General features: G+C 45.8%; 1 protein-coding gene across 1 annotated transcript in view; it reads left to right on the forward strand.

Moving 5' to 3' along the window:
• LOC147712256 (disintegrin and metalloproteinase domain-containing protein 9-like) overlaps positions 1 to 19,095 on the forward strand; it is a 1,115,055-nt gene that overhangs the window by 413,674 nt on the left and 682,286 nt on the right. The window contains exon 10 of the mRNA XM_086922984.1: positions 14,020 to 14,104. Coding sequence (XP_086779110.1) covers positions 14,020 to 14,104 — 85 coding nt within the window. The remainder of the gene's footprint in view (positions 1 to 14,019; positions 14,105 to 19,095) is intronic.

A 19,095-nucleotide genomic window follows, 5' to 3' on the forward strand; every position in this document is an offset into this window, starting at 1 on the left:
TTACCCGTTCCCAGAAGTCGAGGTCCTTCCCCATGCGTCTGTTTCTGAGCCGGTCGCACACTTGGTGGCAGCGTGTCGTGCTTTAGATTCGATCACCAATCCGAGGCTAAGCAACCATTTTCTAGTAACCTTAAAAAGAGAACAAAACAGATCGCACAGAAAACCCTCCCGCTGATCCCACATTTACAAAAGTATACGATACCTGTTCTTAGTTTGAAAAAAAAACCTTTATTTGCACAATTATTCAGCATGTATATACGAGAGTGTAATCATATTCGGCCGGACACGGCGTTGGCTGAGGCGCGTACAGTAGGGGCGGGGGAGCTATTTTGCAGTATTAAAAAAAATTTCAAAAGCTTTTATTAGTTATTTGCAGGAAACTAAAAACGTCTACTAATAGTTGAGAGATCAGGGAGCATTCATTTCATTACTGGAAGCATAGTCAGACTGGTTGTAATCAAATTTCCTATATACATACTGTGGGCGTGTGTCATAAGCGACGTTATGTATCAGTTACAATAATATCATAATAAATCGTACATTGAAAACAACATTTTAACGGGATCTTTTTATATGTTCGTCAAGTGAACCCTCCCTCTTTTTCATCAAGTGTACAAAGGATCATATACATATCTCAGAACATCAAGTCTTATTAGCGAAAAACACCACGAGGCGTTCGTGAGTTCCTGTTGACACCGGCGCCATTTTGAGCGAGGCCGGGTTAGTCCGGAGACAGCATCCGGGACAAAATGTCTCCAACAACCGGCGGTTGGACCAGAGTCCCTTGCGGCAGTTCAAAAAGACTTGTGCTAACAGAAGGGGCAGGCAATGTGGACCATCAGTCAAAAAGGGGGAGGGAAGCAAAATTTCCCCTACCGGGTCACGTTGAGGTTCAGCCGGAGCTTGCTCAAATTCGTTAGCCCACAGTCTTTCAGGATGGTTCAGACTGAAGCTGGCGCCGACACGAGAGCACCACCATCTTGTGGCTACGTCGTGAGTGATCAAAGCAGTCGTTCCCCACCAGAAGCCTGTAGGGGCCGAGGGCTCCTGGGACTCTTGTAGAATCTTCAAGGTCGAGGAGATGCTGTCGGAGGTGGGGACTCGTGCCCAGGTGGGCAAGCGTCCTAGTTGCATAGACTTTTTGGGGCGAAAAAGAAGACGGAACTGTGCCGTGGGAGCAGGACATTCGGCTCGGGGCACCAGGGTGCAGCTGTGGTGCCTCCACCAGTACATTTGAGGGCCATCGTATGTCTTGTGCTGCGCAAATATGGTGGCTGGCCATTCTGTGTCCGGTGCTGCGCAAATAGAGTGGCCGGCCATTCCATGCTCTGTGCTGCGCAGGTAGGGTGGCCAGCCGTTGTATGTTCTGTGCTGCGCAGGTAGGGTCGTCGCCCGGCTGGAGGACTTCTGCGCCGGGCCGGGGCTGGGAAACCTCCACCTGGGGAGGCGAGGGGGGCTCGTTCGCGCCGTCTCCCTCTCCCAGCCCACCCTGTACCAATTTCAGCGGAGGTATTCGTGATGGCCGGACCAGAAGATACGAGGGAGGGGGTCATCTGCATCCGCCCCCTCCCTACTCGTGGCCTGGGCCGCGGCGGTGAAAACTCCAGGAATCCTAACCGCGAGACCATATGGGAGAAGAGGATGGGACAAGCCGGGCCCAGGGTGCCTCCTGGACATCCCACCGGCGACCTCTGTGATCGCTGTTTGCCGGCAGGACTCCGCCCCACACGTGCTGAGTGTTTCACCTTCCGGATGGGCGTGACCGGCGACCTGTTGCATTTTGGGAACTTCCGGAAATATGTATTGTATTGCTCCTATTAGTATGCTGTTACTTAACTTGAAATTAAATCTTGAATTATATGACAGAGACTTGGCTCCCTTGAATCCTTTTTTTTTTTTTTTTTTTACTACGAGAACCTTACTGCAGTGGGGGTAGGTATTTATGGGGTGTCCACAAGAACAGCTTTCCTGAACGGGGGGGTTGTCTATGCAAGCCTGTAATTGCTTTTGTCCACAGAGTGGGGGCAGCAGAGAGTAATCAGTCCCATTGCGCTCAAAGTTTGAGTTCATTAATGGAATGTGTACTAATCTGTCCGAAACTACTCTGTGTGTTGTTTTCTGTACGTTATCCGAAAGGGTGGCTTTTGTGTTCGGGAACAGTAGCGGTAGTACGGGGTTCGTCACCGGGTAACCTAGAGCTTGACTGGGTTTCCCGTCTTAGCGTTGTTCGTCCTATGAGAACTCTAACATATCGCTGAAATCTGTCTGGCGGAATCTGTGCCATCGGGCGTAATCAAACGGGGTGGTTCTATCCGGCCTGCCCGTGTCAGTGTGATTCGTCTTTGTCTCACACCTTTTCCCTTTCGGGCGGCCTGTTATTTCTGTCGGCCCTCTGCTCTTACCCGTGTTCAGTAGAGTCGGGCATTGGGCTTTCCAGTGTCCGGAATATTTACAAAAAGCACATTGGTTTTGCCCTAAGTCTGTTCGTCCTATGCGTAGTGTCGGGGGATTACTTTCGGGTCGTTGTGTCTTGGGATTGTCCTGTCGGTATACCCCTTTACACCGTTCCCTTCCTGTGTTTACTCCTTGGAACTGGGTCGCCGCTATCCCTTCCTTTGGCCTACCAGATGCGGAGGTATTTGTCTGTCGCGTTTCTTTACCTACTCTGACTTCGTCTCTTTTCTTTCGTTGCATTGCTTCTTTGCGCCACATACCGAGACTGTCGAGCATGATGGGCGTCGTTTTACTGTTACAAAGGGCTATTTCTAACGTCTCTATTTTATCAAGGTCGAAGGATCCTATCAGTGGCCACTGTTTCTCTTGGTTTCCTTTGGTGTACTTATGCCACAGCTTACTATAGGCTATGGTAACTAATCCATATTTTGTGAACATGTCTTTATTAGGGGTGCCTTCCAGTGGAGCTAGATGGTCCACCTCTAATAAACGGTCCGGGTTGAACCAGCTACCAATTAGTGAGGAGAAGATAGGCATGACAGATCACTATGGGGACAAAAGGTCCGTGTTACCTATCCTTCACTACCTGCAAAGATTAGACAGAATATTGCTATTCTACGTTGTTTGCAAATAGTGAATATCTCAAAAGCAAAATCTATTCTGACAATAAAACAGGGAGCGACCCTTACAATCAATCAATCAGTCAATGAGTCAATCAACCAGTGGGGAGAATAAGTAGGCCCGCAAAGGTTTGCGTTACTTACCCTTTCACCATCTGCAAAGAGGAAATCTGTTCTTTCCTGTTTGTAGATAGAGAATCTCCAGAAAATAATCTGCGAACGTTAGTTCGGGTTCAATCATTTAATCAGTGGGGGAGAAGGAAATATCCAGAGAACAATCTTCAAACAATCAATCAGTGGGGGAGAAAGATAGGCACGATGGATTACAATGGAGACGAAAGTCTGCGTTACCTATCCTTCACTGCTTGCAAAGGGAGAGCCTATTGTTTCTCCGTTTGCAGACAGCGAATCTCCAAATGAATCAACAAAGAGTAATACTAGTATTTTCCAATCAATCAAACAACCATTTCGTAATTCGTCGTGTTTACACGACCTTACCCGGACCACATGGGCTGTTTCTCGTCTTCCGCGTCCAGCGCCCGATCGTCCTCCAATCTCCGATATTGCCACGGCACTCCTGAGGGTTCCCAGTCAGGACCGTAGATCACTCGAGAGAGGTCGATTCGGAACCAGTGAAGTTCGGATGATCGGCTGCCAGACGAGGGTCTATTGGGCATGAGCTCTCCCGATCGTTGCAGTTGTTCACTCTGTCGTCAGGACCTCTCCCACTGGATCCACGTGTCGCTGATGAGACCCACGTTTGGGACGCCAATTGTTAAAAGGTAGGAAGCAACCAGTAAACAAAGATCCTTAAGTGTTGCCCGGCGGTGTCGCCTCTTTAACCCACAAAATATTAATCAATGAAGAGGCAGGCGCTGGAGACTGGAAGACTGGAAACAAGGGTTTATTCTCTCCGGAGGAGAACACATCAGTTCAGACAGCAAGTATCGTCACGAGGTGCTCTAACCGCATCTCTGAGGCCTGGCCTCTTATACATGAGTTTATTGTTTTATTACGTTAAACACATCCCTGCCATTACTTTGATGTAAGGAAAGACATCCTCGGAATCCCCGCTTCAGGCCCGTTCCCACACACATTTACAGTTGAAGTCCCCACCCCGGTCACATCAGGTGATGATTATCGCGCAGCTGGACATTCCGCCGATTCACGGAATGTGTGAGGTTGATCGGATCTCATGGGGTGGGGGCTTTGATCAGCTCAAGGATCCTTTGATGGGGGGGGGGGGTTCCTACTGTACAGGAAGAAGGGGGTAATGACAGTATCCGCAGGGCCAGGTGGCGGCTTGGGAACGAGTGAGACAAACGGGCACAAAGGAGAGAGGGGTGTTATCAAGGGATCCGGGACCATGAAAGGGACGGAGGGAAGTGTCGCGCTGGGAACAGGATGGGGTTCCGAGGCAGAGCTGCGTGGAAGAGAGGTTTATGACCCAAGGCATGTGAGAGCGGGGGCTGTCAGCGTGCGGGGGATGTGCTTGTGAGAGAGAAGAGCCGTGCTAGGGGTCAGTGGCGCGCAGAGCGTGGTTCTGGCCAAGGCACCTAAGATGGCGGGTGTGCATGCAAAAGTGTGGCATCGAGGGAAAAGGCAAGATGGCGCAGATAATGTTTACCAAACCGTATCAATTTTCCACAATCTCCAGTCCTGAACAGGTGATTACAGATACCATCTCTAGTCCTGAATGGTTGATTATGGACACCGTTTCCAGTTCTGAACAAGTGATTACAGATACTGTTTCTGGTCCGGAGCAGGTTATTACAGATACTGTTTCTAGTCCTGAACAGGTGATTATGGATACCATCTCCAGTCCTGAATAGGTGATTATGGATTCTTTCTCTAGTCCTGAACAGGTGATTACAGATACTGTTGTTTGTCCTGAACAGGTGATTACAGACACAATCTCTAGTCCTGAATAGGTGGTTATGAATACCAATTCCGGCCCTGAACAGGTGATTACGGGAGAAGTTCTGAGTCCTGAACTCTTCAGCTACAGCTCTGATTTCAGCGGTGCTAGACTAATTAATTCCCTAGAGGCAAACTAACACTACTACGCCTGAAATGCATTAGGCTATAACTCAAAAGACCAGATTCGAAACAGTCTATAATGTTCTTGAGGGAAGTGTCACCCTAATTCAGGACATATTTGGCTTACCGATCCAGGAATCAGACGGAGAGGTAAAGACAGCATCGTCCTGAGTGGTGGGATTCTGCACAAATCGAACTATCTCACATACTAAACTGCTTAGTTGCTGCCTATATGTTCACCCCATATCCTGGTTTACTAGATTGCATTCCGTTTTTAAGTTTTTCTTTTAAGTTTTTCGTAACTGTTGATCCCTTTTTACATCCCACACTGCCCCCTCCCCCCCCCCCCCCCCTCCCCATCCAGTGCTCTTTCTAAATTTCCACCTCCTGCTGAAAGTTCCTTTCTCCACATTTGGCACAAAGTTAAGATATAGTTCTAATTTTGCTCCTAAAACATGTTCTTTGTATCCCTTCATGTGGGTAGTCAGTCCTGGCCAGTGGGATCGGTCTCTGACAGGCCACAGGCATCCTTCCACTCAATGCTAGGCAAGGGCAGTAATATTTGTTTTTCCTTTGTCCTGAAGGAATGTTATGTTTTTTTGTGGTTGGAAAGATCAGGTGTTTAGCCAATAGTGGCAGAGATTTCCACCACAATGCCTACCCAAAATATGCCAAGGAAGAACAGTGCCTGCAAGGGAACCATCTCCCAGTGGTGTACATCATTCTAATACATAGACTGGTTACAGATGGCCAGGCTGTTTGTCATCCAAGGGCGTGGATCATGGCTGAACAGTAAGCAGCTTTCAGATGTATGTGCTAAAATAGACAATACTGATGTTTGCTGTCTTATCTGCGGCCTTTCTACAGTGTACGGTGGCTCAGAGTGCTTCACTGAGCTGAAAGGCATACATGACTTATATGCCCTTCAGAGATATACTCTTCATAGTTGGAATGTTGCTCCTGCCTCAGGCAGTGCACTATGTCTTCTGAAGGAGCTGGCCACCAGTCCCATCAGCAGGTAGGATATAGTAGAGATGGGTCAACCACAGCCTTCTCCTGACTTCCAATAGAGCACTATGGGAAGCACTAGGACCACTGCACACCAACCACAACTGCCATTGTGCTGTGTAAGGGAAGGAACTAAAGTCCCATATTTGATTAATGTTTTAATTAGGCATGTGGAAACTGAGCTGGCTTCATGTTCTTAGACTGTAAACAAAAGAGGAAGCCTGAACTCACCTACTGACATCCAATAACAAACATTTGCAATGCAACAGGTCTCACATTTGTTAAAGTTAGAGCTGTTGGAGTTGAAAATGACAATGTTTTTACTTTTGTTTTGTTATTTGCAGTGGAGTGATCATACTTTGTATAGCGCTATTGCCATTGGTACGACCTTGCCTCCCTGGAGAACAAATCAATGGGAAATAGGTTATATGGGAGTGATATAAGAGTAATATGCTGCCTGAAAAAAAAAGTAACAAAATCTTGGAAAAAGCAAATACTTATAGGGAATACAAGATCAAATAAAGCATGTGAAATGTAAGCAGGAACAACGTGGTTACTGTGGGGCACGCAATATGCTGTGATGTGGAAAGGCACATGGAGATGTAGCTCCGTGCTGCAACTAAAATATAAAGCATGGCGCTAGTAAAACGGGCGCCACGCTCCGAGTTTAAGTATGTTGAAAGTGATTGCAAACATGGATATGGGCGAGCCACGCCATGCACAACATAAGAAAGGCGCGGCCGCCATACTTGAAGATACAGCTCTGCATGCTCATGTCTACCCGGTCCTCCAAGATATGACTGAGTTTCTAAAGGCCTGCACTGGTCTGATTGTGAAAGTTCTCAACTACTGCAGCCTTTTCCACCCAAGAGTCTGGCTTGCCCAGATAGACACCATAACGGTCTTCAGGTCTGGATATCAGACAAGCAGAAATTTCTAGCTCTTGCATGGACATCAAAAGATTGGAGAGCACTCTTCTAGTGGTGCAGAGCAGAAAAAACAAATGTTATCCAGGATAAAACTCAAGGCTTAGGTAAGGCATCTAAGTCTAGAACCAACACTGAGAGAATAAACTTTACTGGCAGAGGTGAGATAGGTCCATCCATTCAGGCCAGGTCATGTTGTCCCAGCAGGTTATAGAATTGTCCAAGGTCAGCAACTCTGTCTTCCTCTTGTCTATTTTCAGGAGGTTTGCCACTCTTTCAAACAATCTCTCATGCTCAGGGTAAAGGTCAAAGCCAGGTTATCCATCCTGAAGACCTGCATATGAGACAGCTCTGCAATGAAATGACCTGATGAGATGCGACAGGGAAGTACATATAAATATTTTAAAGGAAGGATGGTAGATGAGTTTGGTGGGACACTCTCCTTCACCTAAACCTCATCTTCTCTCAAAGGAGGGTGGGATATGATTTACTGCAGCCCAATATAAAGGAGGCCACGGTATCCAAAGCTGCAGAGCTACCCAGCAGAATTATTGTAGACCGCCTCATCCTGATTGGCCTTCATCAAGAATTGTTATTCAAAGCCATCTCCATACTTAGGTGGAAACCCTTGTGCCAGAGTAGGTTATGTTCCTCCAAGTAACTTGAAACCCGACCCTCAATCCGCAATGATGTGTCAGTAGTTGTTACAGTCACTGGAGTATTTCCTCAAAAGTAGTGATTCCCTAGTTTTCTGTGATGGAGGCCATGATGGAGAATACATCTGTGGATAGGCTCAAATTGAGCAGACTCCACCATTCTAATCAAGGTGAGCTAGATACACAACTGAGATAATCCAAGCACACCCTATAGTAGCTTGGCACAGGGCAGGCAGGCTCATTGAAAGAGGTAATGTGTGTAGTATTTGTGCAACACACCCACACAGTAATGCAATGAATACAACTCAAAATGACTCCACACAGGTTTATAAAAAATAGCTGTTTGTATTCCGATCAACATAAGACCAAAATGATAAAAAAAATGGTGTATACTTTTCAACTTATAGCGTTTTGAAGTATGCATATAAAATGACATTCTTGACAGAAATAAGGTTGCTTCTCTTAGGGTAATTACGGTAGTATTCCATGGAGAGTGCTGGCAGAGAACTTGTGATCAATGCTTGTTGCAGTCACGCTGGATGGAGGGGGGATGAAAAGGTATGTGCCTTGTGCCGAGCAGGCTCCCAGGTACCTCCAAACCAAGAATTAGCCACAGGTCTCTCAGGCCCTGGTGCATAAGTTATTGGGCTGCCATGCAGCCCTGGGTGGACACATTACCTCTCGGTGCAGGAGCAGTCCTCATGACACTTGGGACCCACATGTGGGGAGAGCGGTGCCGCATCGGGCCGTGGAGGGCAGGTCTCAGGCAGTCGCAGCAGGTTCAGCAAAGTTACACTGATCTCCTCTGTGGCACATAGAATGGCTCCGGCAGATGTGCCACTTCCAGGGACGCTTGGTTGTTATGGCAATGCAAGACTGCACTGGAAAGGCTTCCCTCGACTCGTTAGCGCTGGCTCGGGGCCAAGGCAGTACTTTTACTCAGTGATTGGTGCTGAACTGAATACTTGCAGCACAAAGAAAGCTCTTTATGCCAGTGAAGTGTAGTGCTTGTCCGTTTATAGTGAAGTCCTTCCTGATGCAGAGTAGAGCAGTGGGAGAGGCTCTTGCAGCAGAATAATAAAAAGTCAGTAAGTGAAGTCTTTGATGGACCTGATGGATTTGACAGAGGTAGCAGGCACTAGGCCAGCACAGCAAGGTAGGCAGCACAGTGGCAGTCCCTCCTGCAGCTCAACAAGCAGCAGGCCAACATATCAGAGCAGTTTGCCAAGTAGCAGTCCCTGCTGGCAGCATAGCAGTCCTTCTGGCAATATGCATATGTAGCGCCAGCAAAGTCTGGATGCAAGTTCAGAAGTGTCTGATTTGATGGGGTCAAAGACCAGAGCTCTCTGAAGTGCACAAAGATCCCTTCCAACCCAGTCCTGTCTGCCAGGCTATCAGTGGGGGGTAATCATTCCTTTGTGTGGGGTTAGGCCACGACCTTTTGAAGTGTACGTGTAAGCCCCTTCCACCAGTCTGCCCAAGAAGGGCCATCAGAATGCAAACTTATGTAGATGAGCACTCAGCCACACCTAGCCTCTCTGTGTTCATGGCTGTCTGGAGGGAATGCAAAAAAGAAACTGTCACCCAGACCAGACGTGTATTGGAGATAGGTTGCAAAGCACACAGAGTTATAAGCACACAGAAATGTCCACTTTCTAAACACACAGCATGGTTACGCGAACGTTAAAGCTGGTACGTATTGTTAACGGTCCACTCTTTTCAAGTACCTCACTACAGTTCTTTGAAGCCCATGTTCTTTATTAAGCTCGATTTATATTTTGATTTTCACAAACTTGTCAGCCATTACTCTAGCGAGCACTCTTTTTGTGTGCACTTTTCTTCTGACGCGGTTGCACCGATTCATTTCACCTTCTTATTTTGTCAGACATCACTCACCCCTTGGGTTATATTGTCTGATATAATCCATCATCACACTTTTTTCTCAATATGTGGTGACATTCATTCAGAATTCTTTGTATATTATCATGAAACCAGATAATATTGGTGGTGGGCACTGTCTCCCAATTTTTTGTCTGGTAATCTATTGATATTCTCCGCTGGTTAAATTTGTAAATACTTCCCCTGACGAAGGGCGACCCGCCAGAAATACATCAGGAGATATGTAGAAAATTGGATTTTTTTTTTTGGGAACCTTTATTATTACTTCAAGCAAATACAAGCATGGGCCTACAACCACCCCGGCCGGCCGCTAGTCAAGTCATAAGTACAGCAAATCAATGTAGGAAAATATAGCAGCCCGAAAATCGGGGCCTAACAAGTGTCCAGGATATGACTTGTATTCAAGCGCACTGGCCGAAATTCAGGATTCATGAAGGTTCATTTTACAATAAAGAAAAACTAAGAATCAATGCCGTACGGTCATACATGGTCCAACAATAACAAGCATGAATCAGGAAATCCGCAAATAGTGCAAATACAATTGAAGTATTGGGGGTAAGGTATACGAGTCAGGATAAATGTGAACACAAACCCATTCCGTAGCGAAGCTACACCCCACCCCTCAAACCAAAACATACTGTAGGAAACATGAAAAACGACAACACCAAAAAGGAAGAAAGACAAAAGGGCCATAGAAACAAATAACGGACAAATTAACAAACCCCTTCCCCCTACCCCCCACCCTGCACGCCTGCAGAAGGCCATGGCCTACCTCCCCCCAGCAGCGTGCCTGTCGCCCTAAATAGAGACCCGAAATATAGAAAAGAGGAGAAAGAAGAAAAGAAGAAAAAAGTGGAGAAGGGCCCTCGTTCTTGCCACCCGGTCCCCCCCCCCTACCCCCGCGTCCAGTAAACATCTTAAAAGCAAGATCAGAATAGCCATGGAAAACATTAATCACTGATAGCACCGTCAATAAAATCCCCGCCGAGTGTCCCCCAAATCACCGTCAGCCATCAATAAGTCCACTGGATCCTAGGCGGTATCACCCCTGGCCTTTTCTATCAGTAATACCCACATACGCCCACTTGTCAATCGGCATAGAAAGCGGCGTGGAGGGTCCAAGTGATCCGGGCGGACCGGGCCGTGTTATTACTCCATGGGACTTCAGCAACCAAACCCCAGCCGAATATGTATGGCGAAAATCCGTCTGTGTCGGTATCGACCCCAAAAACATCCTCAAGTCCGAACACAGTCTCACCATCCAAGGAGAGAGAGTCACACCATCCGGCAAGCGCTGAGACGTCGCCGGGGCAGCCCAAGACATAGATCGGCGTTGTTTCCCCAGCCGCTGATGAGATATGTGCCCCGACGAGTCACTCACATGTACTACAGATCTGTCCAAGGCGATCTCATGAGTCGGGTCTTCCAGCGTCTTCATAAACCTAGGCGTAGCTGGAGCACTCTTCACTGACATAGAGGCGGGCACATCGGCGCTTCCTTGAGATCGAACTGTGCCCGTGTGGAACGGCGGGACAACAATGGCGGCCATCCTTCTTCCCAGGTCCCGGGCATCACGGATCAGGGTCGCATGCAGGGCCGTTAGAGCAGCCAATATATCTTTGGACGTGGGCTCTTTCTCGTGCCGCCAGACCCCTGAACTCTCCCGCACGGCAACTTTTCTATCCAGTTGTGGTCTGCGTAAGAGTGTGCCAGCCGCTATCTTAGCTGATCCGGCCTCATCCTTTTTTCACCTCACCTTGGGACCGGGCCCCACACCAGGGCGCAACAGGATTCACAGCGAGGGCCCAGAAAGTCAAGGCAGGCTTCCCGGAGAAGAGTCACCAAAGGGCTAAACAAAATCGCTGCCGCTCCCCGGGAGCCGCCCGCCGATTCCGGGGGAAGTCCTTAGTTATGCCCGGACTCAACACTGGAAAGGGGGCCAAATATCCTGCACTCCCCTCGATCCTGCTTTGCCACGCATCCCCACGAGGCACTCCGCTAGAAGGACTGAGTCGTCACTGTCGCCATCGGCCCATCAAACCTCCGGCGCCCTCCGGCCGACTCCTCACCGCCACCAATGGCCGCTGTCGTCACAGTCGCGGCCGGCTGCTCTCCTCACTCGACACCCCGGTCCCAGCTCCGTGCAGGCCGCAAAACAGTCGGGGACATTTCTTCGGGTCTGCAGCACGTAGAAGCCTCAGGAGCCAACGGTCAGTGAAAGTTTTCCTTCGCCTACTTAAATATGCCGTTACGGCTCAGGATAATTCCCAGGATGTATGCGCCGGGTGAGAGGGCTCACGGAGCCGAGCGTCTATGCGGCCATTCCGGTCGCTGGCTTGGCTCCTCCCCCGAAAATTGGATTTGTTGATAGCCAATTGATTTCATTTGGATATAAAACATTCATGTTTTATTAATACACTAATCTACGAATGAACATTTGATCAACTTCTATCTTTCTTAAAACTTAAGTGAAACTTTTTGCAACCTGCGGCCTGCAGGCTTTCGGCTGTGCCCAAGGGGATGTCGCTGAGGTAAGCGACACTACTCTTGTACACTTTCTAAAAGTGCCATTTCTAAAAGAGTGATGTGAAATCCAACTTCACCAGTAAGGAGGATTTATCATTGCCTTTCTAAGCATACCAAACATGAAAAAGCTAGCCCTTTATGGTCAAGAATTACCTCTTAAAGTGTATAAGGGAATTTCCAATGCTAACCTATGAGAGGAATAGGCCTCAAAGTAGTGAAAAACAAAATAGTCTGTTTGCCACTACCAGGACATGCAAACATAAAAGTACATGTCCTACCCTTTACTTACACAGCACCCTGCCTATAGGACTACTTAGGGCCTACTTTAGGGGTAGCCTATGTGTTATAAAAGGGGTGTTAAAGGCTCGGCAAGTAGTTTTCAAATGCCAATTCAAAGTGGCAGTAAACCGCACACACAGGCAATGCAGTAACACGCCTGAGACATGGTCAGGGGGCTACAAGCAGTGCTGCGGGCCCATTAGTAGCATTTAGTTTACAAACCTTGTGCACATGTAGTACACTTTACTAGGGACTTATACGTAAATTAAATATGACAATTCGGTATGAGCCAATGTTACCATGTTTCAGGGGGGAGAGCCTTGCACTGGTTAGCACTGGCGGTTAGCAGGAATGTATGACGTTACAACTCACACATTTACAATGCATGCCTTTACAACGCAGTTTTTACATCGCAACATCCTTTACAATGCATTTTTTTTACATAGCATGCCATTACATCGCATTTTCAGAAACTACCTTTACAACGCATTCCATTACATCGCATTATACCTTTACATCGCATACCATTACAATGCATACCAATACATTACATTTAAGGTACATGTTGGATAGTATAGGGGTAATAATTACTATTCTAACTCCAGTGAGTGCAACAGTAGGGTAAGTGTTGGATAGTGTAGGGGTAAAAATTACTTTTCTGACTCCAGTGAGTGCAACAGTAGGGTAAGTGTTGGATAGTGTAGGGGTAAACATTACTATTCTAACTCCAGTGAGTGCAACAGTAGGGTAAGTGTTGTATAGTATAAGGGTACTATGCGTTGTAATGGTATGTGTTGTAATGACTTGCAATGTAATGCCTGCGTTGTAGTGACATGCATTGTAATTACATGCGTTGTAGTGACATGCAATGTAATGGCTGCGTTGTAATGACATGTGATGTAAAGGATGTTGCGATATAATGACTGAGTTGTAAAGGTGTAAAGGCCAACAAAAAAGAGGTCAGAAAAATGGGAGTAGGAAGGCAAAAGGTTTGGGGTGTCCCTTCAAAGAGGGTAATTTTCCAACAAAAGTCACACAGGCCTTAAGGTGTATTGGTAGCTGATGGAAGACGGATGATGGGAATGGGTCCTCAGGGAGTCAAACATCTCCTGGACCAGAAGAGAGGCAAAAGATGCCCAAGGTGGACTCGGTCCAGATAATGAAATAGATAGGCTATGAGAAATTATTTTATCCTAGATGACTTTGTGTTCTGTGCATGATTCAGACTCCTTTTGGAGATTTAATGGAATGAATCTTCCCACAAAGGATCCCGTTTCATGATGTGTTCACACTGCTCATGTATGCTGCTCTGTAATAAGCATTTTTGTTCTCCATGAGATCTGTTGCAGTGAAAGATGAGTCTCTTTGATGTCCAAAGACAAATTTGAGGTGCTTTACTGATTGCTTCTTCCAAAACAATTGAGCAGAGTGCACGCGCAGGTGTGGGAGCTACCTCTTCTTTAATATGCAAACTGCATCCTTCGTTGTCCTGCTTGTGCCTAAGGAGAACTAGGCTAATCCTTGTGGTCTGCATCTCTATTGAGTGCAACAGGGATGACCTAGAGCTACATAAGGATCTGCCTGTATTCATGCTATGTGTTCTTCTTGCAGAGGCCGAGGTTCCTATAATGGTGTGCTTGGAATGGCGTTCGTTGGCACTGTCTGCTCACCAACTACTGGAAGCTCCATAAGCGCTGTAAGACCCTCATTTTCGATATATTTTGACTCAGCAAACATAATGATCATTCCAAAGCCACTGCCAATCGTAACCCATATTATCATAAATCATTCACCTATCGCTAAAATAACTACTAATAATGTGTCCAGACTCCCCAGTTTCCACACCAAGCATTCCCAACCCCCCCTACAAGTGCCCCCTGTATATGTTTTTCTGCTCTTTTCTCTGCACTGCACTGCCCATTCCTGACTTCAACCAGTCCCAGCAATTCAGACTGTCTCCTGACCTCCCCCGAGGGCCCCTTATGCTATCAACATGGGTACTATTGTACTGTGCTCCCTTCAATTGTACTTCACATTTCTCCTCACTGTACTGAGAGTCAAATTACATTCCACTGAGGTCACAACTCCTTGACCAGAGGGCCATCTGACAGTAAAGTGGGTGACTTGAAATTGTACTAGGATCCTGTTACTAGGACTTCTCTGGCAATGTGCTGCAAATCCCATAACCCTTTACTCGTTATTCTGACATCATACTGAAGGCTTGCTTGAAATGTACTGCGGCTATGCTGGTATTGTACTAGCCATTTGTTTACCCTTTGTCCTTCATTGAAATGCTATTTCTCTTGAATTTGCATGTGTAATGCTGTGGGTTGTGCATGAATATCTATTGTTGGGTCACAGCAAGAGACAGATCATGGTTGCACTAAAAGTGACACATTCACATCTTTTTCCCACCACTCACAATCAATGCTAGGAATTACCACACACCAGCCCAGAGCTCCACTCTCTCCATAAGTCAAAACACTGCTCATTCACATTCACTTAAAGCACCACTCATCCACAGCCAAGACAATTACACTCACCCATATATGGAACAATTGTCAAAATCACTCTTAGCACTACTCACCAACATTCACTCACAACACCACTTCTCGTGGAAACACATACTGCCACTCAAACTTTCATGGCACTACTCTCCTATACCTCCTCATTCCTATGGTTTGTTTAGATCATCCAAAACCTCTAAACATTGAAATATTACGAGGTGAACCATGCCTACTTACTAATCTCTCTCCTCAACCTGCAAGACGCCAACACACCACAGCCCTCTACATTCGCAGAGGCTCTACACAGATACAAACTCTCTACATAAGTGCTAGGCAACCAGCTGCAATAAAGACCCAACTACACCAAAACATTAACTAGCAAAATACACCATCACATCAAATAGCAGAATACACTAACACACTAACTAGCATAATACATGTGACAGAGACACACACTCCATGACGTAATCATCGTTTATGACACTGTAGGCCTCGCATCATTCTGGTTTATACCTGAAGCTAGTTACATAACTGGTGTTAGAGATAAACTCCATTCCATACAATTAGTCACTAATCTCTGGAATGAACTGGACTACTTCTTCATCAAGAAATTACAAAACTTTGCCACAACTACATCTCACTCCTCAGTCAGCACGATCCCCAAAATAACAAAAGTCACCCTCTTTGTCATCACTTACCACTTACCTAGAGGACTGCGTCAATCATCAACGTCACTCACTTCACTTTCTTTAGTGTGTAGAAATGCCTGCTCAATGCATCAAATTCAGTTGTTCAAATAAGGATCTGTCCTAGTTTCGGTAAGAGAGCTGTGCTTACACCTCTCCTCAAAAGGGTGCCACTAACTTCAAAACTAACAGGACCTCTATATATCTATCACCAAATCTGTCTCAGTTACATAAAATTTAGAGAACACAATTGTACATCAATTAGAGATAATTAAATGTGACAATCACCTTACCATACTACTTTTAACTCGGTGGATGAAAGGGCATGACTCACCAGCTCTCAGAAATAGCTAGACTCTGGTACTCTTCATTTCCATGGTTCGCCCTATTCCTGTAAGCAGCACACAGCACCATACACTGGGTCCAATATTATCTTCGTGCCCACCAAGTTATATGTAAAGTGTGCAAAGTATCGCCTTTTTTGCCTGTATTCGTCATAATTTAGCATATATGTGTAAGTGCCCTTTACACATTTGCATAAATAATAGTAATAATAATCCTATTATTATCACTAATCTTCGTTACCCAGAGTCCAAGTGCTCCTCGCCAGTCCTTACATTATGATGTGAACTACCCCAGCACAGACCCTTTTCACAAGCCTTTTTTCTCCTTCAACTTGCAACAAAGTAATAGTCCCTCCTCTGATGTACTTGTGCCTTTTAAAAAACCCTTGCCTCACCCTGGTGGCCTGCCTGTAACAAGATAATCAACATTGTAGGTGCCTCCACAGAAAGGGAGGGAGAGTGGGTCGTGGTCTGGAATGAGGAGCATTTGGACTCAGCGTAATAAAGATTACCAGTTAGTAATGGGATAATTTCCCCTTTGTCCATCCCCTCCCAGTCATACATTACAAGGATAACGAAAAGGGCACCAGCAATAACATAATACCAGTCTGAATCGATGTAATACTGTTACTTCATATGTAATTACTTCATAGGTCAGCATCCCTCATGGGGGCTGCAATACCCGTACCCTGTGCACCGTATTCATTTGCAGTTGCATATGCTTGTTGGCTTTTCCTGAGCAAGTGCATTGGGCTCCGTGTAGCCCCAACCTCTGGCACCATTTACTACAAAGAACTCTGACCTCCTCGCACCGAGTGCTCCATGGGCTGCTGTTTTGTGAAAGTGCTCGAGATCCTCTCGTGACCCCTGTGTCTCCAGCCTGTGAGTTCATTTGAGGGTCAACTTTACTTATCTTGGGCTTCCCTGATTGCTCCAGACTTTCCCTGACTTTGGTGAGTCTCCTGGACCTTGCTGGTCTGAACCGTAACCTTTCTTTGCAGCTTGAAAAACACCAGAAGCAAAGTGAACAGACTTTTCAAGTCCAATCTGTAATGTTTTAACAAAAGTATGTGGCAATGACCATGTGCCACGTCTATGTATCTTCTGTAGGGAGACCCCAGCCACTTTTGCCCAAGATGTAGATACTGCCCTTGTTGATCTATTTGGTAAAGGAGATGGGACTTCCTGGCCTGCCTACCAATAAACTTGCATTATGGCTTTTTTTGACCCTGCTCAAAATGGAGAAGAATTTCTTGGCTTTTGTTTCCTATCCCACAGAATACAAAAAGGGCATTCAAAGATCTAAAATCCTTAGTTTTCTCGAAGTAAACTACCAACACACTTTTAATAACCAATGATAAAGGAACAGAAGAAGATGGATCCCCATCAAAAACTGTAAATATTATATCCTAGGATACATTGAACTGTTTTTGATCATTTGGTTTAAAATATGAATCCGGTTTAAACACCACCTTATCAGGAAAAGTTTGTAGATATGGGTAAGAGATTCTAGCTCGCCTATTCTTCTAGCAGAAGCTATTACTATTTGAAAAGCTACCTGAGCAGAAAGCCCAGAACTATAAGCCTCCTCTCGTGGTTCAAATGTTCTTCCCTGTCAGTCCTTCAGTTCAATTGACAAATCCCTTGAAGCAACTGGATTAGGTACCAAATTCAAAACCATCTTCTCCTGAATCTTCCTCGATACCCTCGTATGGATAGGTATTGGAGAAAAGGCAGTAGGATGCCTTTTCTCCAATAGGATCATGGCCATGGGATCGGTGCAGCATCCACCATTTGAGTCTAATGACACCAAATCTCCAAACAAAACTGAGGAAGAATCATATTGCTCAGTGATCCAAATAGGTCTAACCATGCCAAATTGCTTTGCGATTCCGTGGAACATTTCCTGACTCAAGTGAAATTTCAGGGAGGAAGGAATGTTCTGGCTGAGCCTATCAGTGTGAATGTTCCATTGGTCCCAATAATTGGACATTACGAAACGTCCATTACTATCTCCGGTAGCTTGTGATTCCTTGTGGCCCTTGACTGTTGCCACCTGATTGCTTGTCCTGACCAAAATCAACTTCCGGTCCAGGTGAACCGAAAATATCTGCAGCACATATCAAATGGCCATCAACGTCTTCTAATGTTAAGAGGGTACCTGCTCTTAATTAGACCACTTCTGCATCACCTCCATGCCATCTAATGTCATGCCCTACCCCACTGGTTGCCATTTTATGTCACTATTCAGAGATTTGGATAGGTGAAGCACATTCCTTTTAGTAGGTTTTCTAGATCCAGCCACCATTGAAGCTGCAGTCTCAGCATGTTTGAAAATCGAATCAAGGTTTTGTTTGTCTGAGACATCAGAGACCAGTAAACAGTCAGAACACGAACCACTGTAGGTTTTAAATGATAATGAGTCCAAGGGACTAGAGATGTAGACAGTGACATTAAACCCAGCACCTCAGCCATGACCTGTTTGATGCATAGTGAAGAACCAATATCTCTAATAGATGCGATTACAAGCTTGTATTCTTGATCGCAGACTTTACTTCTTTCGATTAATTCTGAACCCCAAGGGCTCCAGGTGTCTGCATACCTCTATTACACTGGATATGACCCGTAAAAAAGAAGATACAGAAATAAGCCAATAATCAAAGTACATGAAACTTTGAATGCCTTTGAACTGTAATGAAGCTTCACCATGAGCTAGTACGTCCGTAAATATCCTTAGTGATTATGGCAAATCAAAAGGAGAGACTCCCACTTGGTAACGGTGATTGCGAATTTGAGATACTGCTGATTGTCTGGATAATATGTACATGAAAGCATGCAGTTTGAAGTTAAATGTCTGAAAAATATTTCTTTCTCAAATCAATAAAAATATTGTTTGCATAGTCTCCAGTTTGAATGGGGTACTGTGGATGAATTTTGGTCATGTTTCAAACATAACACTGGATTTCAGCTTCTGTCTTGTTTTGGTACTAAGATCACAGAGTACATCCTGTGCCCTCCCTGCAGCTGTGGTAGTCAAAGTATTGCTTCTTTCTCCATCCAACCCTTATTTCCTTGCAGCATCCTCGTTTGTTGATCTCCACTCTCGGAAGAGAGGAAACCTTGAAGAGCCGGTCTGGGGATTTATTTGCA

This window comes from Lissotriton vulgaris, chromosome 5 (assembly GCF_964263255.1).
Source record: "Lissotriton vulgaris chromosome 5, aLisVul1.2, whole genome shotgun sequence".
NCBI classification, from domain to species: Eukaryota; Metazoa; Chordata; class Amphibia; order Caudata; family Salamandridae; genus Lissotriton; species Lissotriton vulgaris.